Source organism: Babylonia areolata, chromosome 23, assembly GCF_041734735.1.
Source record: "Babylonia areolata isolate BAREFJ2019XMU chromosome 23, ASM4173473v1, whole genome shotgun sequence".
Taxonomy (NCBI): domain Eukaryota; kingdom Metazoa; phylum Mollusca; class Gastropoda; order Neogastropoda; family Buccinidae; genus Babylonia; species Babylonia areolata.
The window spans coordinates 52,370,103-52,396,010 of NC_134898.1; the positions used below are offsets into that span (position 1 = coordinate 52,370,103).

At 41.2% G+C, this 25,908-nt stretch overlaps 1 protein-coding gene across 3 annotated transcripts in view; it reads right to left on the reverse strand.

Annotated features, from left to right (window-relative positions):
• The window catches only part of LOC143298174 (X-linked retinitis pigmentosa GTPase regulator-like), a 51,995-nt gene that overhangs the window by 6,392 nt on the left and 19,695 nt on the right, over nt 1–25,908 (reverse strand). Inside the window, exons 9-18 of one of the 3 annotated variants that reach the window (XM_076610921.1) lie at nt 25,294–25,418; nt 23,015–23,188; nt 22,114–22,264; nt 20,895–20,941; nt 16,651–16,704; nt 10,946–11,122; nt 7,166–7,328; nt 5,754–5,897; nt 1,618–1,739; nt 1,312–1,443 (exon numbers count right to left, since the gene is read on the reverse strand). In XM_076610921.1, the coding sequence (XP_076467036.1) occupies nt 1,312–1,443; nt 1,618–1,739; nt 5,754–5,897; nt 7,166–7,328; nt 10,946–11,122; nt 16,651–16,704; nt 20,895–20,941; nt 22,114–22,264; nt 23,015–23,188; nt 25,294–25,418 (1,289 nt within the window). Of the gene's footprint in view, nt 1–1,311; nt 1,444–1,617; nt 1,740–5,753; nt 5,898–7,165; nt 7,329–10,768; nt 11,123–16,650; nt 16,705–20,894; nt 20,942–22,113; nt 22,265–23,014; nt 23,189–25,293; nt 25,419–25,908 lie in introns of all 3 variants that reach the window. The other 2 variants (XM_076610920.1, XM_076610922.1) reach the window with 2 other exon arrangements.

The window sequence follows — 25,908 nt, forward strand, 5'->3', positions numbered from 1 at the left end:
CACCTCTACTTGGCTGCCATAGAGTGGTGAATGATGTCCTTTTCTACAGCTCTACCTGGCTGCCATAGAGTGATGAATGATGTCCTTTTCTACAGCTCTACCTGGCTGCCATAGAGTGATGAATGATGTCCTTTTCTACAGGTCTACTTGACTGCCATAGAGTGATGAATGATGTCCTTTTCTACAGCTCTACTTGGCTGCCATAGAGTGGTGAATGATGTCCTTTTCTACAGCTCTACTTGGCTGCCATAGAGTGATGAATGATGTCCTTTTCTACAGCTCTACCTGGCTGCCATACAGTGATGAATGATGTCCTTTTCTACAGCTCTACTTGGCTGCCATAGAGTGATGAATGATGTCCTTTTCTACAGCTCTACTTGGCTGCCATACAGTGATGAATGATGTCCTTTTCTACAGCTCTACTTGGCTGCCATAGAGTGATGAATGATGTCCTTTTCTACAGCTCTACTTGGCTGCCATAGAGTGATGAATGATGTCCTTTTCTACAGCTCTACTTGGCTGCCATAGAGTGGTGAATGATGTCCTTTTCTACAGCTCTACCTGGCTGCCATACAGTGATGAATGATGTCCTTTTCTACAGCTCTACCTGGCTGCCATACAGTGATGAATGATGTCCTTTTCTACAGCTCTACCTGGCTGCCATACAGTGATGAATGATGTCCTTTTCTACAGCTCTACCTGGCTGCCATAGAGTGATGAATGATGTCCTTTTCTACAGCTCTACTTGGCTGCCACAGAGTGGTCATGAGCGGAGAGTCCATGAGAATCAAAGAGGACAGAATGTGTCACTGCACACCTTTTTTTTTTTTTTTTTTTTGCTGCCCCATCATTTGCACCGTTTCAGTGGCATTACTCCTTCCTCTGCTCATTCCAAGTCCCCATACACTGCCACACCCAGGTTCGTCTGTCACAGTCCCAGTGCCAGCAGTCCTCAGGGAATCATCGAAGTTAGCTTACCAGAAGGCCATACACCAGAGGAGACCCTGCACTGCTGCTGAGTCACTTCAGTGGTGTTCGGCAGTGCCTGTTGTGATTGAACATACTCAGGACACCACCTACTAACCCCCCTACTGACGACAATAATGGCTTTGAACACAGAGCCAGACTAAGTGAGCGTCTCCCCCCAGAGAGGAGACCACAAGCACGTCCCTCCAGTGGCAGTCCACCATGAATCCACCAACACTCAAGACCCTGACAAGACTCAGCCCAAGCATGGAAGTGAAGGAGCATGAAAACTGAGGTGACTGAGCACAGGGCATGAAGGCCAGATAACGTCACAGCACACTTTACCTTCTTCTTTGGCTTCGGCTCCTGACTCTTGTCCCCGTCTCCCTTCTCTTCTTCGTTCTCATTCTCATCTTTCTTGTCCTTGTCGTCTTTGTCCTTATCACCCTTCTTCTTCTTGTCCTTCTTCTTCTTGCTCTGAAATCAAACCAGCCATTGATGGGAATAACTGTGTTTGACAGCTAAACTGATCATGTTTCAGAGAAACACACACCACAAGTTCTGCATTAAATGTTTACTTGATAGTAACTGAGAAAGTGCGTGTCAATAAACAAATTCTGATTTTTTCTAACAATGGTAAACCTTGCCTACCTTGTCCTTGTCCTCTTCTTCCTCTCCGTCTTCTTCCTCGTCCTTCTCTTTGCCCTTCTTTCCTTTCTTCTTCTTCTCTTTTTCTTTCTTTTCGTCCTCCTTGTCTTTTTTCTTGTCTTTTCCTGAAAAAACAAAACTGAAAAAGTTAGTTGTCATGCAATGCATCTTTTTTTTTTTTTTTTTTTTTTTTTAATTATTCAGAGACATTGCAACGTACATCCTAATGTCTGGAAAATGCCTTTGTTTTGGGGGCATAAGTAACATGGGACAAGATCTACAACCTGATTTTTCTTTCTGAAACTTCATTCACACACTGAAGAAAAAATCAACCGTAGCCATGCCTGTTGTTTGTTCGATTTACAGATATGATCAATCATATCATTTGGATCATTATTCAATTTGTAATGTTAAATTAGTAGATCATCATTAAATTTGTCAACCTTCCACACAAAAAAAAAAAATCCAAAGGATCCTACAAATCTTCTGGCCCAGTATCATATCCAATCAACAGCTGGCCCAATGCAACGAGAAAACATGCAGATCATCACCATCAGATGGTGGTGGAAACAGACTGGGCATGTCACACCATCAGATGGTGGTGGAAACAGACTGGGCATGTCACACCATCAGATGGTGGTGGAAACAGACTGGGCATGTCACACCAAGAGATGGTGGTGGAAACAGACTGGGCATGTCACACCAAGAGATGGTGGTGGAAACAGACTGGGCATGTCACACCAAGAGATGGTGGTGGAAACAGACTGGGCATGTCACACCATCAGATGGTGGTGGAAACAGACTGGGCATGTCACACCAAGAGATGGTGGTGGAAACAGACTGGGCATGTCACACCAAGAGATGGTGGTGGAAACAGACTGGGCATGTCACACCATCAGATGGTGGTGGAAACAGACTGGGCATGTCACACCATCAGATGGTGGTGGAAACAGACTGGGCATGTCACACCATCAGATGGTGGTGGAAACAGACTGGGCATGTCACACCATCAGATGGTGGTGGAAACAGACTGGGCATGTCACACCATCAGATGGTGGTGGATGACGTGTCAGACAACACAGTGAAATGTAAACACCTGTTCAGGATGACGTGTCAGACAACACAGTGAAATGTAAACAGCTGTTCAGGATGACGTGTCAGACAACACAGTGAAATGTAAACACCTGTTCAGGATGATGTGTCAGACAACACAGTGAAATGTAAACACCTGTTCAGGATGACGTGTCAGACAACACAGTGAAATGTAAACACCTGTTCAGGATGACGTGTCAGACAACACAGTGAAATGTAAAACACCTGTTCAGGATGACGTGCAGGGTTCGTCACTAACGGGAGCGCTGAGCGGAACGCTCTGAAAAAACAAATTGCACTCTGGAAAATTCCTTGACTCAGAGCGCTTGCGCTCTTGATTTTGAAAAGACATAAGCATACACTACTGTATCTAAATTGTTATTCCATTTTCCATCACAAACAAGAGTCAAAAGCGCGATCGTTTTGCATTTACCGAAGTTTGAAAGCCGTCTGTTTACGTTTTGTTAGTTCAACCGGAAGTAGGCCTAGTGAATCAGGGGAGGCTATGCAAAAGAGCGCTCTTCAGACTTGAAGAGTAGAAAAGTGGAGCACACGATCGATTTCGCGGCCGTGCAAAATCAAAATGAATTTATGTTTGAGACTTGTTGCTCTATGTTTTTAGTGTGCGCTCTTAGTTTTCAGTTTGCGCTCATCAAAATTCTGAAACTAGAGCGCAGGCGCTCATGTGAAAAAATGTTAATGGCGAACCCTGACGTGTCAGACAACACAGTGAAATGTAAACAGCTGTTCAGGATGACGTGTCAGACAACACAGTGAAATGTAAACAGCTGTTCAGGATGACGTGTCAGACAACACAGTGAAATGTAAACACCTGTTCAGGATGACGTGTCAGACAACACAGTGAAATGTAAACACCTGTTCAGGATGACGTGTCAGACAACACAGTGAAATGTAAACACCTGTTCAGGATGACGTGTCAGACAACACAGTGAAATGTAAACACCTGTTCAGGATGACGTGTCAGACAACACAGTGAAATGTAAACACCTGTTCAGGATGACTTGTCAGACAACACAGTGAAATGTAAACACCTGTTCAGGATGACGTGTCAGACAACACAGTGAAATGTAAACAGCTGTTCAGGATGACGTGTCAGACAACACAGTGAAATGTAAACACCTGTTCAGGATGACGTGTCAGACAGGGGAACAACAGTAATGATGCACAACATTTCTTATTTCAGCAACAGTTTTGTATGTACATGTACATGTACATTTGTGTGTGTGTGTGTGCGCGTGTGTGTGTGCGTGTGTGTGTGTGTGTGTGTGTGTGCGTGTGTTAGAATATGTGTGCATTTTTAGACACATTCAAGTGTATGTATATGTGTGTGCCCATGTGTGTGTGTGTGTGTGTGTTAGTATGTGTACATTCTGAGACTCATTCAAGTGTATATGTGTATGTGTGTATGTGTATGTGTATGTATGTGTGTGTGTGTGTGTGTGTGTGTGTGTGTGTGTGTGTGTGTGTGTGTGTGTGTGTGTGTGTGTTATGGTACTTGCAATATTCTCTCTTCTACTGAGCTTTGTATAACAAGGGAAAACTTTGAGATGAGTTGCTCTCTCTCTCTCTCTCTCTCTCTCTCTATATATATATATATATATGTGTGTGTGTGTGTGTGTGTGTGTGTGTGTGTGTAGAGAGAGAGAGAGAAAGATAGACATATAAATAAATATATATAAATAGATAGATAGATACAGATATATGTGTATGTGTGTGTTTCTGTGTGTGTATGTGTGCACGCGCATATGTGTATGCATGCCTGCATGCATTTGTTTTGTATATTTCTGTGTAAGGGTTTATAGACAACCATGCATGGTTGTGTGAATGCTTGCATGTGTGTACATTCACAGATATGTGTGTGTGTGTATTCACAAACGTGTGTGTACATTCACAGATATGTGTGTGTGTGTATTCACAAACGTGTGTGTACATTCACAGATATGTGTGTGTGTGTATTCACAAACGTGTGTGTGCATGCATGTGCATGCATTAGTGTGTGTGCAAGAAAGTGAGTGTTTTCTGTGCATACATGCATATACTGTGTATGTGTGCATTGATATGTGCATGCATGCATATACTGTGTATGTGTGCATTGATATGTGCATGCATGCATATACTGTGTATGTGTGCATTGATATGTGCATGCATGCATATACTGTGTATGTGTGCATTGATATGTGCATGCATGCTGTATGCACTGTGTATGTGTGCATTGATATGTGCATGCATGCTGTATGCACTGTGTATGTGTGCACTGATATGTGCATGCATGCTGTATGCACTGTGTATGTGTGCACTGATATGTGCATGCATGCTGTATGCACTGTGTATGTGTGCATTGATATGTGCATGCTGTATGCACTGTGTATGTGTGCATTGATATGTGCATGCTGTATGCACTGTGTATGTGTGCATTGATATGTGCATGCATGCTGTATGCACTGTGTATGTGTGCATTGATATGTGCATGCTGTATGCACTGTGTATGTGTGCATTGATATGTGCATGCTGTATGCACTGTGTATGTGTGCACTGATATGTGCATGCTGTATGCACTGTGTATGTGTGCACTGATATGTGCATGCATGCTGTATGCACTGTGTATGTGTGCATTGATATGTGCATGCATGCTGTATGCACTGTGTATGTGTGCATTGATATGTGCATGCATGCTGTATGCACTGTGTATGTGTGCATTGATATGTGCATGTATGCTGTATGCACTGTGTATGTGTGCATTGATATGTGCATGGTGACAGTCCTTCCTGATAGTGGGCACCAAACAGGTCTGTCACCAAATCAATCGGAAAACAGTGAGCACCAAAATAGGCAAAAAATAAAATGAAATATATATCAGAAAACAGTGAGCACCAAAATAAGCAAAAAATAAAATGAAATATATATCAGAAAACAGTGAGCACCAAAATAAGCAAAAAATAAAATGAAATATATATCAGAAAACAGTGAGCACCAAAATAAGCAAAAAATAAAATGAAATATATATATTTTTAACAGAAATCATTTACCTTTCTTTGACTTTTCATCTTTTTCCTCTTCTTCGCCCTCCTCCTCCTCCTCTTCTTCTTCCTCCTCATCTTTTTTGCCCTTCTTTTTCTTGTCTTTCTTCTTGTCTTTCTTTTTCTCTTCCTTCTTTTTCTTGTCCTTTTTGTCTGAAAACAAGCGCAAACATCCTCCTATACATACACATACGTGAACAGACATGCCTGCAAGTGTGCATGCACCCATATACATGCATGCACCCTCATACATAAGGAAACACGCCTGCAAACACACACTAGTAAATGGGGGATACTTGACAGATTCACTTGGTACACTTGTGTGCAGGTGCAGATGAGACGAGTGAGCACCCAGAGGAAAAAACACGTTTTCTAAACCTGCTGTTCTCCTCATTAAACTGTATACTAATTGCAACTGCTCTTTTGTCTGTGGATTAATGTGTGCTTTTTCTTTCATCATTAAAAGTTAACGAAATTGCAGCTAACCTTTTCTGTGGCTTAAAAGTTTGGCTTTTTCTTTCAATTTATCATTTTTTCATGGTGAAGGGGAAAAAAAACAACACCAAACAGTAATACTGGTGATTTTACTACTGCAGAAGTATTATATATCAAACTAAAAATTCAATAGATCTGGTGAAAATTTTCATCTGGTTTGCACATGTTGTGGTGTAGCAAACCTAATCATACCCGTTCGGCCCAAATTAATCCCTGGATCTATGTAGACTAGCCCCAAATGACCCCCAGGGGTAAACTTCATCTGGTCAGAAACTTACCCCCTAGTTGGATCCCTCCCCCCTCCCACCCCTCTTCTGTGTGATGAATACAGGAGTCATTCCAGGCCAGCGTGAAATGACCCCCGAGGTAAATTTGGCCCAGTTAGAATCATTACAAGCTATCGAACAAGCAGACCTCTATCATGGGGTTAGTTTTACACAGAAGGTAAATTTGGCCCAGTTAGAATCATTACAAGCTATCGAACAAGCAGAGCTCTATCATGGGGTTAGTTTTACCCAGGAGGTAAATTTGGCCCAGTTAGAATCATTACAAGCTATCGAACAAGCAGAGCTCTATCATGGGGTTAGTTTTACCCAGGAGGTAAATTTGGCCCAGTTAGAATCATTACAAGCTATCGAACAAAGTAGAGCTCTATCATGGGGTTAGTTTTACCCAGGAGATAAATTTTGCCCAGTTAGAATCAACAGAAGCTATCAAACAAAGCAGAGATCTATCATAGGGTTAGTTTAACCAAGGAGATAAATTTGGCCCAGTTAGAATCAATACAGGCTATCAAGTAGAGATCTATCATGGGGTTAGTTTGAGGCTGTTAAATCTGGCAAACCACATCTCCTTTTAAATATGACGCTAGGACTCGAGAGGCTACTCTATGATGCTTCCTTCTGTTTGAGTCCCACAACCCCCACCTTTCTTTTTCGTGTTGGTTTCCTCTTCCTCCTCCTTCTCCTTTTCTTCTTCCTTGTCCTTGTCGTCCTCATCCTCTTCTTCTTTTCCCGATTCTTCATCTTCATCTTTCTCCTCATCCTTGTCATCCGTTTTCCTGGGCGCCGGTATGGGCCCCCGCTTTAACTGTGGTACAGTAATAACAATGATTATAGTAACAGTAATAATCATCATCATCATAACACCTATAATTGTAATAATAATAATCATAACACCACCACCAACAACAACAACAAAGTAATATAATATTATCATTAATCATAAAAACAACAACACATATCAATAATGATAAACAACATAGATTTCTTGATCAACTATTGTTAACTTGAAAATATGAATATCAAACACGCACGCATGCACGCACGCACACATGCATGCACCCACCCACCCACACTTTCTTTTTTTTTTCTCTTTTATATGATAGTCAGTCGAGTCCGACTATGACCATCAGAACAGCAGAGGAGGCAACTGCTGTTCCGACTATTTGGGCTAGAATTTGATTATAGTGGAGAGTGTCTTGCCCAAGTTACATCCCCACTCTCTCGGACAAGAGGGTTTTAGGACAGTCGGCGCTGGGATGGTTCCAAAAGGCCAACCAGCCCACAAGGCTGCAGCACTAAGAGCCAGTGCAATTTTGCCTCCTAGTTTGAGAGTCATAATCTTTCACAAAAGACTAAGCTGTAAATGGTTTCCCATTGACTGGAGAAACCACTGATAATACAACTCTCACTTTGCTGTTGGCCCAATTTAAAATTATGTCAATCTGTGATATAAACCGAATTTTCAGCCACACACACACACACAGGCACATACACACACACATTTATCAGCGCACCTGATATAATCCTGAGTGGAAGACAAAACTGAAGAAGATAATACATAAAATATGCACACACATATATATATATATATATACATACCATAAAATGACATCAGAAAAGAAAAGAGTATTTGTCCATTGCTGACTAAATCTCACTCACCTCACAGCTATACTAATACCTACAAAACAACATGCAGCCTTAGCATCAGGAAAGCCGTCTCACATTCTCACAAGTTTCCAAGACTATCTTCTGATTCTGTTGTCATCTGGATGTCAAATTACAGTGACCATTACAAATTATCAACAGCAGATTATAATTTTATATAATTGATAACAAGATGGACTCGATCTCCATGGACAGAATTAAAATTAAACATCATCACCAATAATGGACGGGTTGTCTTGCTGTGACCTGTACTTGTTTTCCTCAGCTATTATCTATTATGCTGTATGAATATATATATGTGTGTGTTTGTGTGTGTGTGTGTGTGTGTGTAGATATAGATATAGACAGATGGATAATTAATTAGATATAGACCGAGAGAGAGAGACATACATCAATACATACAAATCATTATCACATAATCTCTGTAATATTTTAATATATATATATACCTCATTACAAACTTTAAGTGATAAACCTATATTATCATCAAATTATGTTCTGTGAAATTAAAATACCTCATTACAATCTTTTGGTGATAAGCCTTTTCATTGTCATAATCTACAAAGAAGAATATTCTGTGTTCTTTATATTCCCTAATTGATTTAAAATCTCTATTTAAAATTGTTGCATAATACACCTGTACTGATAACCATTAATCTAAAATAAAAAATAAAATAAAAAAATATATAAAAAAACAATAAAGCTTTTTAAAACACCTCCGGTTCATTAAAACTTTACAAAATATATACATCTATACTGTAACCACTGATCTACAACTTAAAATATTCTGTAACTCTTAAAACATCTCATTACAATCTTTAAATAAATATATCCATATCATTGTCATTAATCAACAATAACACATATTCTGTGTTATTACACTGGTAGAACAATATACTTATATCTTAATGATTAATCTGCAATTTGGAATATTTATGTTATTTGGTGCACCTCATTACAATCTTTATATGGTATACCAGCATTATTGTTAATCAGTTACAACTAGGCCTCCACAAACCATGTGAGTGTTACGAACTGGTTACGGAAGTGACAGTGAAACAATGAAGTGATGTATACAGGACTTATAAGCAAAAGCAGAGGTAGGCAGAACACTAAACTTAGTTGTGATGGACATTAATTGATGCTCCCTCAAACTGTTAAGTGCACTGTCTTTTTGTACATAATTATCTAACCAGCAAGTGTACTGGTATCTTGTTCTTGTTGTTGTTTTGGAGGGGAGGGGAGTATAGATTTAACAAGGAACTCTCTTGTTGTCACAGGTTCTTTTACACTCACCAAATGCAAGTTGCACACCAGACCTTGCTTGTTGTTGTTTTTTCACCTGAAAGACTAGCACCCAGACCACCACTAAAGGTCTGGTGGAGGGATGAGGAGTCTGGTTTGAGCGTAAGGCAAACTGCTGAGCTAGAATCTCCCTGCTTTCTACACAGGTATATCATTACAGAGACAATGCTACAAGTGGATTAAAATTAACCTGTGGACCAGTCAGCATGGATACACAGATTTTTTTTTTTTTTTTTTAACAGATTATCTACAGTATAGTTCTTTATCTTTCAGCTTAGAGTTTAACCACATCCCTTATTTAAACAGTACAGGACTGACAACATATGACATCTCCCAAATGCTAAACAGAAATGCCTCTCCAAGTCCTAAATGTCACACAAACATACACACGTAATTAAGTTAATCACAGGTAAGTGACAAACAATCACACACAGAGATTCACACATGTGAAAGGTAATAAGAAAAGTGCAAATTAATGCTAAAGAGATTAATGCAGAAATAACAGTAAAAAGCAAGATCAGAAAGAAAAGGTGGAGAAGGAAATACAGAAACAACAAACAAGTAAGAATGGTATAGCAGTAAGTCAGCGTCAGAAAAACACAATTCAAATCAGAGTAATAATATTCTAAATAAGAAAACACAGCAAATCTTTTAAAGAAAAGCACACACACACACACACACACACACACACACACACACACACAAGCAAACATACGCTAACACAAACACACGCATATCTGCTAGCGCAAGGCAAAAAAACCATTCAATCAAATCATAGTTATTCTCAAACAAAGAGAAAAAAAGTGTGATGTGAACAGAAAAGGAGCAAAACAAGTTGCCGTAATGATGAAGAATGACTGGTGTCAAACTGAAGACACAAACCCACTCATTTTTGCAGCCAACATAACCATAACAGAAAAGTCAGGCTCTGATCACCCAACAAAAAGCTGCATCGCTAATTTAAAAGCTTGAGGTCACATCCACTAGAGATCAAGCAACAGGCAAGGGAGAGACGGGAGAGAAATGGAGCAGATTACACGGGTCGGTCAGGTGATCATCAACAGCAAACTGAATATGGTAGGCCATACATAGCAAACTGAATATGGTAGGCCATACATAGCAAACTGAATATGGTAGGCCATACATAGCAAACTGAATATGGTAGGCCATACATAGCAAACTGAATATGGTAGGCCATACATAGCAAACTGAATATGGTAGGCCATACATAGCAAACTGAAAAGGCAAGGACCAATCTACTACAGCCAGTCTTACATCTACCGAAGCTTCCTCCTTTTCCTCCGCCTCTTCTTCCATCTCAGACCCTTCCGCTTCTTCCTCTTCTTTCTCTTCTTCCTCCTCTTTCTCTTTTTCCTCTTTTTCCTCTTTCCCTTCATCTTCTGATTCCGAGTCGGCTTTGGTTAGCTCTGCTTCCTTAGCCACAGTGTCTACCTGGTTGTGACTGTCGTCCTCCTCCTCCTCTTCCTCGTCCTTTCTGTCTTCAGCTTCCCCTGATTTGTTGTCTTTCTCTTGGTCGCTGCTATCTTCTTCTCCTTCTTCTTCTTCCTTCTGTGACTTGTCGTCTTTGTCATTATCGTCGTCACTTTGATGTCGGTCTCCGTTTTCCTGCTGTGAAGGAAAAAAAGGTAAAGGAGATTCTACTCATGCATCACGCCCACTACCCAAGCCCAGCAAAAGACAGGCACAGTTCTGTGGCACTTGAAGTCAAACACCAAGCAGAAATCTGCGACATATCACAGTACAATAAAACATGATGCAACAAGACAAGGTCTATCATGAAACTGTGACAATATACAACAAGACTTTGCAATACAAATGCGTTCAAAAGCCATGGGCAATGAGACTGGATCTAACACACTGCTAACGCTAGACATGATGGCACAACACAACAGAGCTTTTTTCTGGACTGTCTCAAGGACATCAGCCAAAGGTTGTTATCACCAAAAGATCTGTATGGTTACACACCATCCTTTCATCCCTGCTTCTATCAATGGCCATTAAACTGCACAAGTTTAATCGCCCCATATACAGCTACAATGTGGTTGGTTTTTTGTTGTTGTTGTTGTTTTGCTACAATGTAGTTACCAACTTTTCATCACATAGAAATTTTAGTTATCAAAAATAATATGACAACTAAACTCTGTCTTGCTTTCTACCTTTCTCTCTCTCTCTCTTTCAAGTAATCAGTTAACTGGAAAGGGTACTTTGAAAAGAGGAGTCCTCTGTGTTCCAAAGTTAAAAATGTGTATATTCAAAACAGAATTATCATCAATCCCTGAAAATATGAGTACCTTCTGGAATAGTGTCAATGAACCACTGAAACCACCAATAAGGTATCTAGAAACTTTTTGTGGGCCTTCAACATCGCTCTCTCTCTCTCTCTCTCTCTCTCTCTCTCACCCTCCCTTTATCAAACACATAATAGGTAACACAAATGTTCATTTCTTTCTGATTATAGCTATCTGTCAGCTTTCTCTTTAGACATGCAAGTACCTGCCATTCTAAGATATGCATTATTTATAAAAAATTTTAAAAAATCTTTAAAAGCTTACATAAAAAATATGAAAAGTAAACATGCATATGTATGTATATATAGAAAAACAAACAGCAAAAAATACAAAGCTAACCATGCACTTCTTTGAATTTTAAAACTTCTGCAAATAATTGTTTCTGCAAGTTCTACTTTTATAAAATGTTCAACAAAGCTAGAAAAAATACACATTAAATGCAAAATCTGCACATGCATTTTTCTACGTACAAATAACTATCGATTCTATGAACAGGCACAACATTGCTATTACACATTTTCTTTTTTCTTCTTTTTAAGTTTTCTATCAAGGCTAAAGGATTCTCTTGTTCACGGTGTCATAGTTTGATGCAACCTTCCCTTGTCGATTTTGTCGTATTTGCATGCTACTAAATGTTACTGTCACTGGCACATTTTGGGAATCATGAGAACAACATATGGGAGTTGATTCAGCATACAGTGATTCTTGTACAAACAATAAATGGGGGAGGAGGGGGGGGTCACTATATCTTACAGTTTAGTGCCTCAAACTATTCTAACTTATGTTGCATATGTGTACTATTTCTTTGCTTGCCTGTTTATTTTGTTATCATTTGGGGTTTTCTGATCTTGGCTAATTTGTACATTTCACATTAGTGTTATTTTTATCTATCATTTGGGGTTTTCTGATCTTGGCTAATTTGTACATTTCACATTAGTGTTATTTTTATCTATCATTTGGGGTTTTCTGATCTTGGCTAATTTGTACATTTCACATTAGTGTTATTTTTATCTATCATTTGGGGTTTTCTGATCTTGGCTAATTTGTACATTTCACATTAGTGTTATTTTTATCTATCATTTCTTCTTTCATAAAATTTGTCTACACTTTCACTCTCAACTGTCAAAATGTCAAATGTGCACAACCATGCACACATATACAGTGCTTGCATACACTTAAATACACACACACACACACACACACACACACACACACACAATTGTACACAAGTGTGTACACTGCACTAGAATGAATGTGTACATATATGCACACACGGACACACACACACACACAAACATATATACATACATACAAATCAAACTATATCTATAGGAATAAATCTAATTTGTTTTTCAAGATACCCAGCGCCCTTCTTGTAAATATTAAATGCATATTCAACAAACGATGATGGCTCACAACACTACAAGGACACATCACCTAATCTCAGACGTCTCCTTGTGAAACACACTGTGCTGGGAGGTAGACAGCATGGAAAGCAGTGTGACAACAATGTAAAACAATACTGTCATGTAAAAAATACACAGCTTAGAAAACCATGTGATTCATGCCAGCAACATCATCCCATCTGAGTTCAGAGGAATCTTTCAACATACAAATTTAGCCTGTATCTGAGCCTAGTTTGTATTTTGTACATCAAAACAGTTTAATGTATCATAACACAGGTTGTGTCTGTGTGTATGAAACACAGAGCAGAATGCAGGTTAGAAATGGTTGTGTACTGAGTGCAAACCTTTCCATGTGCGTCCTAAACCTTGCCTATACTGCTGGATACTTCCTACACAGGTGCAACAAAAGCTGCCCATGCCTCATGCTTCTTTCAGGTGCAGTCAGCCTGTTCACACTCCTCACCCTTACAGCCACAATAACAACAAAGCCCCATGCCTCATGCTTCTTTCAGGTGCAGTCAGCCTGTTCACACTCCTCACCCTTACAGCCACAATAACAACAAAGCCCCATGCCTCATGCTTCTTTCAGGTGCAGTCAGCCTGTTCACACTCCTCACCCTTACAGCCACAATAACAACAAAGCCCCATGCCTCATGCTTCTTTCAGGTGCAGTCAGCCTGTTCACACTCCTCACCCTTACAGCCACAATAACAACAAAGCCCCATGCCTCATGCTTCTTTCAGGTGCAGTCAGCCTGTTCACACTCCTCACCCTTACAGCCACAATAACAACAAAGCCCCATGCCTCATGCTTCTTTCAGGTGCAGTCAGCCTGTACACACTCCTCACCCTTACAGCCACAATAACAACAAAGCCCCATGCCTCATGCTTCTTTCAGGTGCAGTCAGCCTGTTCACACTCCTCACCCTTACAGCCACAATAACAACAAAGCCCCATGCCTCATGCTTCTTTCAGGTGCAGTCAGCCTGTACACACTCCTCACCGTTACAGCCACAATAACAACAAAGCCCCATGCCTCATGCTTCTTTCAGGTGCAGTCAGCCTGTACACACTCCTCACCCGTTACAGCCACAATAACAACAAAGCCCCATGCCTCATGCTTCTTTCAGGTGCAGTCAGCCTGTTCACACTCCTCACCCTTACAGCCACAATAACAACAAAGCCCCATGCCTCATGCTTCTTTCAGGTGCAGTCAGCCTGTACACACTCCTCACCCTTACAGCCACAATAACAACAAAGCCCCATGCCTCATGCTTCTTTCAGGTGCAGTCAGCCTGTACACACTCCTCACCCTTACAGCCACAATAACAACAAAGCCCCATGCCTCATGCTTCTTTCAGGTGCAGTCAGCCTGTTCACACTCCTCACCCTTACAGCCACAATAACAACAAAGCCCCATGCCTCATGCTTCTTTCAGGTGCAGTCAGCCTGTTCACACTCCTCACCCTTACAGCCACAATAACAACAAAGCCCCATGCCTCATGCTTCTTTCAGGTGCAGTCAGCCTGTTCACACTCCTCACCCTTACAGCCACAATAACAACAAAGCCCCATGCCTCATGCTTCTTTCAGGTGCAGTCAGCCTGTACACACTCCTCACCCTTACAGCCACAATAACAACAAAGCCCCATGCCTCATGCTTCTTTCAGGTGCAGTCAGCCTGTTCACACTCCTCACCCTTACAGCCACAATAACAACAAAGCCCCATGCCTCATGCTTCTTTCAGGTGCAGTCAGCCTGTTCACACTCCTCACCCTTACAGCCACAATAACAACAAAGCCCCATGCCTCATGCTTCTTTCAGGTGCAGTCAGCCTGTTCACACTCCTCACCCTTACAGCCACAATAACAACAAAGCCCCATGCCTCATGCTTCTTTCAGGTGCAGTCAGCCTGTTCACACTCCTCACCCTTACAGCCACAATAACAACAAAGCCCCATGCCTCATGCTTCTTTCAGGTGCAGTCAGCCTGTTCACACTCCTCACCCTTACAGCCACAATAACAACAAAGCCCCATGCCTCATGCTTCTTTCAGGTGCAGTCAGCCTGTTCACACTCCTCACCCTTACAGCAACAATAACAACAAAGCCCCATGCCTCATGCTTCTTTCAGGTGCAGTCAGCCTGTTCACACTCCTCACCCTTACAGCCACAATAACAACAAAGCCCCATGCCTCATGCTTCTTTCAGGTGCAGTCAGCCTGTTCACACTCCTCACCCTTACAGCCACAATAACAACAAAGCCCCATGCCTCATGCTTCTTTCAGGTGCAGTCAGCCTGTTCACACTCCTCACCCTTACAGCAACAATAACAACAAAGCCCCATGCCTCATGCTTCTTTCAGGTGCAGTCAGCCTGTTCACACTCCTCACCCTTACAGCCACAATAACAACAAAGCCCCATGCCTCATGCTTCTTTCAGGTGCAGTCAGCCTGTACACACTCCTCACCCTTACAGCCACAATAACAACAAAGCCCCATGCCTCATGCTTCTTTCAGGTGCAGTCAGCCTGTTCACACTCCTCACCCTTACAGCCACAATAACAACAAAGCCCCATGCCTCATGCTTCTTTCAGGTGCAGTCAGCCTGTTCACACTCCTCACCCTTACAGCCACAATAACAACAAAGCCCCATGCCTCATGCTTCTTTCAGGTGCAGTCAGCCTGTACACACTCCTCACCCTTACAGCCACAATAACAACAAAGCCCCATGCCTCATGCTTCTTTCAGGTGCAGTCAGCCTGTACACACTCCTCACCCTTACAGCCACAATAACAACAAAGCCCCACGCCTCATGCTTCTTTCAGGTGCAGTCAGCCTGTTCACACTCCTCACCGTTACAGCCACAATAACAACAAAGCCCCATGCCTCATGCTTCTTTCATGTGCAGTCAGCCTGTACACACTCCTCACCGTTACAGCCACAATAACAACAAAGCCCCATGCCTCATGCTTCTTTCAGGTGCAGTCAGCCTGTTCACACTCCTCACCCTTACAGCCACAATAACAACAAAGCCCCATGCCTCATGCTTCTTTCAGGTGCAGTCAGCCTGTTCACACTCCTCACCCTTACAGCCACAATAACAACAAAGCCCCATGCCTCATGCTTCTTTCAGGTGCAGTCAGCCTGTACACACTCCTCACCGTTACAGCCACAATAACAACAAAGCCCCATGCCTCATGCTTCTTTCAGGTGCAGTCAGCCTGTTCACACTCCTCACCGTTACAGCCACAATAACAACAAAGCACGCCTTTCCACAGTTGTTCAAATCTGCCCCATGAGCACACCAAACTTTGCCTATATTCCAGAACAAGCACACACAATGTCAAGAAAGAAAACAGACCTAGCCTAAGACAAGACAATATGCCCTGGCTACCTATTACTCTTGAACCAAGCAACCATCACACCATGCTGAGTGGTACTTACCGATGGCATTGGTGGCATCTTCCTGGGCGATACCTTGGGCTTTGATTCCTTGGCCTTTAGTGGAAGTTTAGAAAAGTGTCTCAGTATTATCACAAACACAAGACAGCACTCACCAGGCATGCACAAAAGTTCTTCTACAATCACTTCCGAAATTCTGAGTTATAATGTCTGTGGGTGTATGAAAATGTTCTCTAGTCCATGTGATGTTGCATGCTAATAAAAGCTGAAAACTATTTCTTTTTAAGACGAGTCAAAAACAAAACATTTTTCATCTTAGTGGCTGTGATTAACAGATTTATGCTTTAAAAACAAACCATTTTCCATCTAAGTGGCTGTGATTAACAGATTTATGCTTTAAAAACAAACCATTTTCCATCTTAGTGGCTGTGATTAACAGAGTTATGCTTTAAAAACAAACCATTCTTCATCTTAGTGACTGTGATTAACAGAGTGATGCTTTAAAAACAAACCATTTTCCATCTAAGTGGCTGTGATTAACAGAGTTATGCTTTAAAAACAAACCATTTTCCATCTTAGTGGCTGTGATTAACAGAGTTATGCTTTAAAAACAAAACATTTTTCATCTTAGTGGCTGTGATTAACAGATTTATGCTTTTCTTTGAAGAGACCTATTCCCCTCATTTTTATTCTATTTTTACATCAGACTAAAAAAAATCTCTAATTATTTCTGTGAAAAAGGCCATGTCCAGAAATCATACACCTCTGCCATCAGAGGTTACTTTTTTTCATTCACTTCTTTATTTCTTCCCTTACTTTTAGTGCATTCACAATCACACCATTAATGTGAAAAAGAAGATATGACAAAACAGCCACATAAAAAAAACAGCATCCCATACTTCAAATAGTGATCAAGTAAAAAAAAAAGAACTGAATCTGTAACCTGCACAGAAATACAAATGTTCAGCACTGGACACCGTTTTCCTCCCAACACTGCACACACACCCAACCCAAACTCTCCTGACAAAAGAGTCGACGCTTTAGATATTCTGCCAAGATAAAGTACTCCCCTCAACAGACAACAGTGTGCAAAATCAACAGAAATTTCTTCACTGTCAGAATTTCTGACAACTCACGATCCTTGGCTGAGGAAATGAAACAAAACTGAGGAAGTAAGGAGACTTTGTCCTGCCTTTCATCACTGGACTTGTTCATCAGAACTGTGGAAGTAAGGAGACTTTGTGCAGCCTTTCTATCATCACTGGACTTGTTCATCAGAACTGAGGAAGTCAGGAGACTTTGTGCAGCCTTTCTATCATCACTGGACTTGTTCATCAGAACTGAGGAAGTAAGGAGACTTTGTCCTGCCTTTCATCACTGGACTTGTTCATCAGAACTGTGGAAGTAAGGAGACTTTGTGCAGCCTTTCTATCATCACTGGACTTGTTCATCAGAACTGAGGAAGTAAGGAGACTTTGTCCTGCCTTTCTATCATCACTGGACTTGTTCATCAGAACTGTGGAAGTAAGGAGACTTTGTCCAGCCTTTCTATCATCACTGGACTTGTTCATCAGAACTGTGGAAGTAAGGAGACTTTGTGCAGCCTTTCTATCATCACTGGACTTGTTCAACAGAACTGAGGAAGTAAGGAGACTTTGTCCAGCCTTTCTATCATCACTGGACTTGTTCATCAGAACTGAGGAAGTAAGGAGACTTTGTCCTGCCTTTGTATCATCACTGGACTTGTTCAACAGAACTGAGGAAGTAAGGAGACTTTGTCCTGCCTTTCTATCATCACTGGACTTGTTCAACAGAACTGAGGAAGTAAGGAGACTTTGTCCTGCCTTTCTATCATCACTGGACTTGTTCATCAGAACTGTGGAAGTAAGGAGACTTTGTCCTGCCTTTCTATCATCACTGGACTTGTTCATCAGAACTGTGGAAGTAAGGAGACTTTGTCCTGCCTTTCTATCATCACTGGACTTGTTCATCAGAACTGTGGAAGTAAGGAGACTTTGTCCTGCCTTTCTATCATCACTGGACTTGTTCATCAGAACTGAGGAAGTAAGGAGACTTTGTCCTGCCTTTCATCACTGGACTTGTTCATCAGAACTGAGGAAGTAAGGAGACTTTGTGCAGCCTTTCTATCATCACTGGACTTGTTCATCAGAACTGTGGAAGTCAGGAGACTTTGTCCTGCCTTTCTATCATCACTGGACTTGTTCATCAGAACTGTGGAAGTAAGGAGACTTTGTGCAGCCTTTCTATCATCACTGGACTTGTTCATCAGAACTGAGGAAGTCAGGAGACTTTGTGCAGCCTTTCTATCATCACTGGACTTGTTCAACAGAACTGTGGAAGTAAGGAGACTTTGTCCTGCCTTTCTATCATCACTGGACTTGTTCATCAGAACTGAGGAAGTAAGGAGACTTTGTCCAGCCTTTCTATCATCACTGGACTTGTTCATCAGAACTGTGGAAGTAAGGAGACTTTGTCCTGCCTTTCTATCATCAGTGGACTTGTTCATCAGAACTGTGGAAGTAAGGAGACTTTGTGCAGCCTTTCTATCATCACTGGACTTGTTCATCAGAACTGAGGAAGTCAGGAGACTTTGTGCAGCCTTTCTATCATCACTGGACTTGTTCAACAGAACTGTGGAAGTAAGGAGACTTTGTCCTGCCTTTCTATCATCACTGGACTTGTTCATCAGAACTGAGGAAGTAAGGAGACTTTGTCCAGCCTTTCTATCATCACTGGACTTGTTCATCAGAACTGTGGAAGTAAGGAGACTTTGTCCTGCCTTTCTATCATCACTGGACTTGTTCATCAGAACTGTGGAAGTAAGGAGACTTTGTCCTGCCTTTCTATCATCACTGGACTTGTTCATCAGAACTGAGGAAGTAAGGAGACTTTGTCCTGCCTTTCTATCATCACTGGACTTGTTCAGCAGAACTGAGGAAGTAAGGAGACTTTGTCCTGCCTTTCTATCATCACTGGACTTGTTCATCAGAACTGAGGAAGTCAGGAGACTTTGTGCAGCCTTTCTATCATCACTGGACTTGTTCATCAGAACTGAGGAAGTAAGGAGACTTTGTCCAGCCTTTCTATCATCACTGGACTTGTTCATCAGAACTGTGGAAGTAAGGAGACTTTGTCCTGCCTTTCTATCATCACTGGACTTGTTCATCAGAACTGTGGAAGTAAGGAGACTTTGTCCTGCCTTTCTATCATCACTGGACTTGTTCATCAGAACTGAGGAAGTAAGGAGACTTTGTCCTGCCTTTCTATCATCACTGGACTTGTTCAGCAGAACTGAGGAAGTAAGGAGACTTTGTCCTGCCTTTCTGTCATCACTGGACTTGTTCATCAGAACTGTGGAAGTAAGGAGACTTTGTCCTGCCTTTCATCACTGGACTTGTTCATCAGAACTGAGGAAGTAAGGAGACTTTGTCCTGCCTTTCATCACTGGACTTGTTCATCAGAACTGAGGAAGTAAGGAGACTTTGTCCTGCCTTTCTATCATCACCGGACGTGTTCATCAGAACTGTGGAAGTAAGGAGACTTTGTCCTGCCTTTCATCACTGGACTTGTTCAGCAGAACTGTGGTGGCAGTGGCTGACACCCCTCCTCACAACTCCCTTCCTACCAACACACTCCCCTATTTTCTTTTATGTAGACATTTACACTGATACTGAATGACTGTGATCAGTGGGTGTTTAGGATTGTGAGGTTCCACATTAATGTGGCATTTGAGCATTTTATGGATTTTGTGTGTTTATACCGTACATTGTTTGTGTAGCATACAGCACATATGAATTTCTCTTCTTGAGATAATAAAGTATTCTGTATCTGTATCTGTATCCCCTCCCCCCCCCCACCCCCAACCTTCCCCCCACCTCGCCCCCAAAAAGACCTTTCCCACCTCTCTCTTCCAAACTTTTTTTTTTTTTTTTTTTTTTTGTACATTGTAAAATTTCTATAATTTAAGTCTGTCTGAATGAACAAAGTTCACAGGATTATACCAATGATTGAAAATCTCTCTCTAATAGTCTATATATACATATATATATATATATATATATATATATATATATATATATATATCCCTCTCTCTCTTTATATTTTATTCTGATTATTACATATTTGCATAAATGAAAACAAAGGAGAACAAAAAGAATTTGGGGACAAATACAAACAATACCTCAATACAAACAATACCTCAATACAAACAATACCTAAATACAAACAATACCTAAATACAAACAACACCTAAATACAAACAATACCTCTTCTTTATCTTCTTTTTCGGAGTCCTCCTCTTCAGACATTTTATCTGAAAACACACACACACACACACACACACACACACACACAAAAGGAAATCAATTGAAATTACACTAATAACAACAACAAGTCTAAACTATACCCAAGGAATGTGCTGCAGAAATTTCTTCTTCTTATTATCATCATTATCATTAATATCATTATTACTGTTGTTGTTGCTGTTGTTGCTGCTGTTGCTGTTGCTGTTGTTGTTGTGGTTGTTGTTGTTGTTATTATTATTATCATCATCATCATCAACATTATTATTGTCATAACTATCATTATTACTATTATAATAATCATCATTTCTAAAAGGACAATACTAAGAATTGTTAGTGAACATCCGCAAACTGCGAAAGTGTTGAAAACACAAATTCACATTTCAAAAGTTGGTAAACATCTGCCCATAGAATTCTAATCACACAGAGGAGTGCCTGAAAGAAATGTTTCATTATCATCATCATTCACATGTGTATGTGCACTCACTCAAAAATAGGAATTTACACACACACAAACACATACTCACAGATATAGTTACGCACTAACAAACACAACACATACACATATTTGTATTTGTATTTCTTTTTATCACAACAGATTTCTCTGTGTGAAATTCGGGCTGCTCTCCCCAGGGAGAGTGCATCGCTACACTGAGAGCACCACCCATTTTTTTGTATTTTTTCCTGCGTGCAGTTTTTTAAGGTTTTTTTGTTTGTTTGTTTGCTTTTCCTATTGAAGTGGATTTTTCTTCAGAATTTTGAAAGAACCACCCTTTTGTTGCTGTGGGTTCTTTTACATGCACTGAGTGCATGCTGCACACGGGACCTCAGTTTATCGACTCATCCGAATGATTAGCGTCCAGACCACCACTCAAGGTCTAGTGGAGGTGGAGAAAATATCGGCGGCTGAGCCTTGATTCAAACCAGCGCGCTCAGATTCTCTCGCTTCCTAGACGGACGCGTTACCTCTAGGCCATCACTCCAAATATACAGAAACACACATAATAAAAACACATAAACACACATGCATGCATATACACTAACATACGTAAATACACACACAAATACTACACCCAAGGATGGGTAAAAAGCCTAAATATGTGAACACAGACACACACACACACAGGGGCACACACACACAGGGGCACACACACACACACACAAACACTCACACACACACTACCTATCTTCTTTGAGCGCTGAAGTCTTGGTGCAGCTTCCGACTTGCTGACTTTCTGTTCACCCATCTTGATGGCTGGCACTGTGGCGTTAAGCGATGGCAGAGCTCGATTGTTGCCCAGGGGAGGTAATGTACGATGCAGAGGCAGAGGGCTCTGCACAACAGAGTCAGTACTGAACAAATTCAAGTGTTTTATGTGTTGTAACAGCTCTGTGTGTGTGTGAGAGAGAGAGAGAGAGAGAGATCCCAGGGGGTTTGTGTTGTGTTGTGGTGTGGTGTGGTGGTGTGGTGTGGTGTGGTGTGATGTAGTGTGGTGTGGTGTGGTGTGTGTGTGTGTGTGAGTATGTGTGAAGCAGAAAATTACACAAAAGGTAAAAAAAAAAAAAAGCACACACAAAAAAATTGTTACATAGTTTCAGGGACATGTCAAATGATAGAGACAGATCCATTAATCTGTTACAGGTAATACTGAACACTTTATAAACAGCTGTGTGTCTGATACGCCAGATAGAGACAGATCCATTAATCTGTTACAGGTAATACTGAACACTTTATAAACAGCTGTGTGTCTGATACGCCAGATAGAGACAGATCCATTAATCTGTTATAGGTAAGACTGAACACTTTATAAACAGCTTGTGCCTGATACACCATGCCCCAATGATGCTGTGGTGTTCACTGCACACACACACACACACACACACACACACACACACACAAATGATGTATACATATACACACAAAAATGGGACATACACACACAATTCCACACATACATTCATCCAAATATACTTTGTGAAAAGTCATTGAAAAGACACACACGCATACAAGCATGCAAGCAAACACATACAGACACAGACACAGACACAAACAGACACTCATGAACACAGGTTCCATTTCTTACAGCATGTCTGCGTCTGTCTCGTGCAGAAAACGTGCGGCTAAGGTTGAGGTTGGAGCTGTCCCTCACTGTGCCGTTCATCATGATTGTTTCGTCCTCCTCCTCCTCGCTCTCCGCCTCCCCATTCTCCATCTTTGGACTGGCCGTCACGATCATGTGACAGCCCCCACATGCCACCTGCAAACAAGAAAGGCGGAGCCATCAAGACTCACCTGTGATGCCTGCTTTTGTTTTCCTTCTTTCTGCACTTGAGGGCTGCTACTCCTCTGTTTGCATGATGTGTGAGTGGGGTTTCATCTGTGTGGCTGTTTGCATGTGTGAGTGGGGTTTTACCTGTGTGGCTGTTTGCATGTGTGAGTGGGGTTTTACCTGTGTGGCTGTTTGCATGTGTGAGTGGGGTTTTACCTGTGTGGCTGTTTGCATGATGTGTGAGTGGGGTTTTACCTGTGTGGCTGTTTGCATGATGTGTGAGTGGGGTTTTACCTGTGTGGCTGTTTGCATGATGTGTGAGTGGGGTTTCACCTGTGTGGCTGTTTGCATGATGTGTGAGTGGGGTTTTACCTGTGTGGCTGTTTGCATGATGTGTGAGTGGGGTTTCACCTGTGTGGCTGTTTGCATGATGTGTGAGTGGGGTTTTACCTGTGTGGCTGTTTGCATGATGTGTGAGTGGGGTTTTACCTGTGTGGCTGTTTGCATGATGTGTGAGTGGGGTTTTACCTGTGTGGCTGTTTTCATCCTGCCGTTAAAACAGCCATGCTCCATTTTGAGGAGTAAGCCTGCTAAATCCAGTGCAGGGATTACTAAACAAAACAGCCAAGCTCCATTTTGAGGAGTAAGCCTGCTAAATCCAGTGCAGGAATTACTAAACAAAACAGCCATGCTCCATTTTGAGGAGTAAGCCTGCTGAATCCAGTGCAGGAATTACTAAACAAAACAGCCATGCTCCATTTTGAGGAGTAAGCCTGCTAAATCCAGTGCAGGGATTACTAAACAAAACAGCCAAGCTCCATTTTGAGGAGTAAGCCTGCTAAATCCAGTGCAGGGATTACTAAACAGGCTGTTCACTTTTTAATGATTTTTGGTTCAGTTTGAAGGCTGGCGAAAGTCACATTGTTAATCGTTTGGTTTAGTTTAATGGCTGGCGAATGTCACATTGATAATTATTTGGTTCAATTTGAAGGATGGTGAATGTCAGATTGTTAATGGTTTGGTTTAGTTTGAATGCTGGTGAATGTCACATTGTTAATGGTTTAGTTTAGTTTAATGGCTGGAGAATGTCACACTGTTAATGGTTTGGTTCAGTTTGAAGGCTGGTGAATGTCACATTGTTAATGGTTTGGTTCAGTCTGAATGCTGGCGAAAGTCACATTGTTAATTGTTTGGTTTAGTTTAATGACTGGAGAATGTCACACTGTTAATGGTTTAGTTTAGTTTAATGGCTGGAGAATGTCACACTGTTAATGGTTTGGTTCAGTTTGAAGGCTGGTGAATGTCAGATTGTTAATGGTTTGGTTCAGTTTGAAGGCTGGCGAATGTCACATTGTTAATGGTTTGGTTCAGTCTGAAGGCTGGCAAATGTCACATTGTTAATGGTTTGGTTTAGTTTGAAGGATGGTGAATGTCAGATTGTTAATGGTTTGGTTTAGTTTGAATGCTGGCGAAAGTCACATTGTTAATTGTTTGGTTTAGTTTAATGACTGGAGAATGTCACATTGTTAATGGTTTAGTTTAGTTTAATGGCTGGTGAATGTCACACTGTTAATGGTTTGGTTCAGTTTGAAGGCTGGTGAATGTCAGATTGTTAATGGTTTGGTTTAGTTTAATGGCTGGTGAATGTCACACTGTTAATGGTTTGGTTTAGTTTGAAGGCTGGTGAATGTCACATTGTTAATGGTTTAGTTTAGTTTAATGGCTGGTGAATGTCACATTGTTAATGGTTTGGTTCAGTTTGAAGGCTGGTGAATGTCACATTGTTAATGGTTTGGTTTAGTTTAATGGCTGGTGAATGTCACACTGTTAATGGTTTGGTTCAGTTTGAAGGCTGGCGAATGTCACATTGTTAACTGTTTGGTTTAGTTTAATGGCTGGTGAATGTCACATTGTTAATGGTTTGGTTTAGTTTGAAGGCTGGCGAATGTCACATTGTAAATGGTTTGGTTCAGTTTGAAGGCTGACGAATGTCACATTGTTAATGGTTTGGTTTAGTTTGAAGGCTGACGAATGTCACATTGTTAATGGTTTGGTTCAGTTTGAAGGCTGGCGAATGTCACACCCACACTGACCTGGTTGACGTTGAACTTGTGGAACCTGTCCACTCTGCAGCGTGAGAACTGGTTGGAGAAGCTCTCCTGGCCCAGAGCCAGCTTGCCGTGTCGCCCGTCTCCAAACGTGTACAGCTGACCCTTCTCTGTACACACACAGTCTGCTAAGTTTGTTTTGGGAGAAGCATGCTTTTGTGGCTTTTTTTTTTAATCTGTGTCTCTCTCATAGGTTTTTTTGTTTTGTTTTTTTTTCTTATTATTCACTTCACATGTACAAGGACAAGCAATCACATTCATCTGTCATATTTTTTTAAAAGAAAAAAACAGATAAATTTTTCTTTGGGGAGATGTGGTGTATGGCATTGTGGCTTGTTCTAACTTTACTCTCTCTCTCTCTCTCTCTCTCTGTCTTGCTCTTTCTCTCCTTTCTCTTCCCAATCTCAATTAATATTTTTCAATGTTATTTTTTACACACAGCAAAGTACATACAAACATCATACCCACACAAACATACACATATAAACAAGCTCTCACACGCATACATTTGGTGAAAGCACTTGAAGCACTTTTTGAAAATACATCAATCCAAACAGTGAAGAAAAGACACACAGGCACAAGAAGAACAAAGCAACCAGC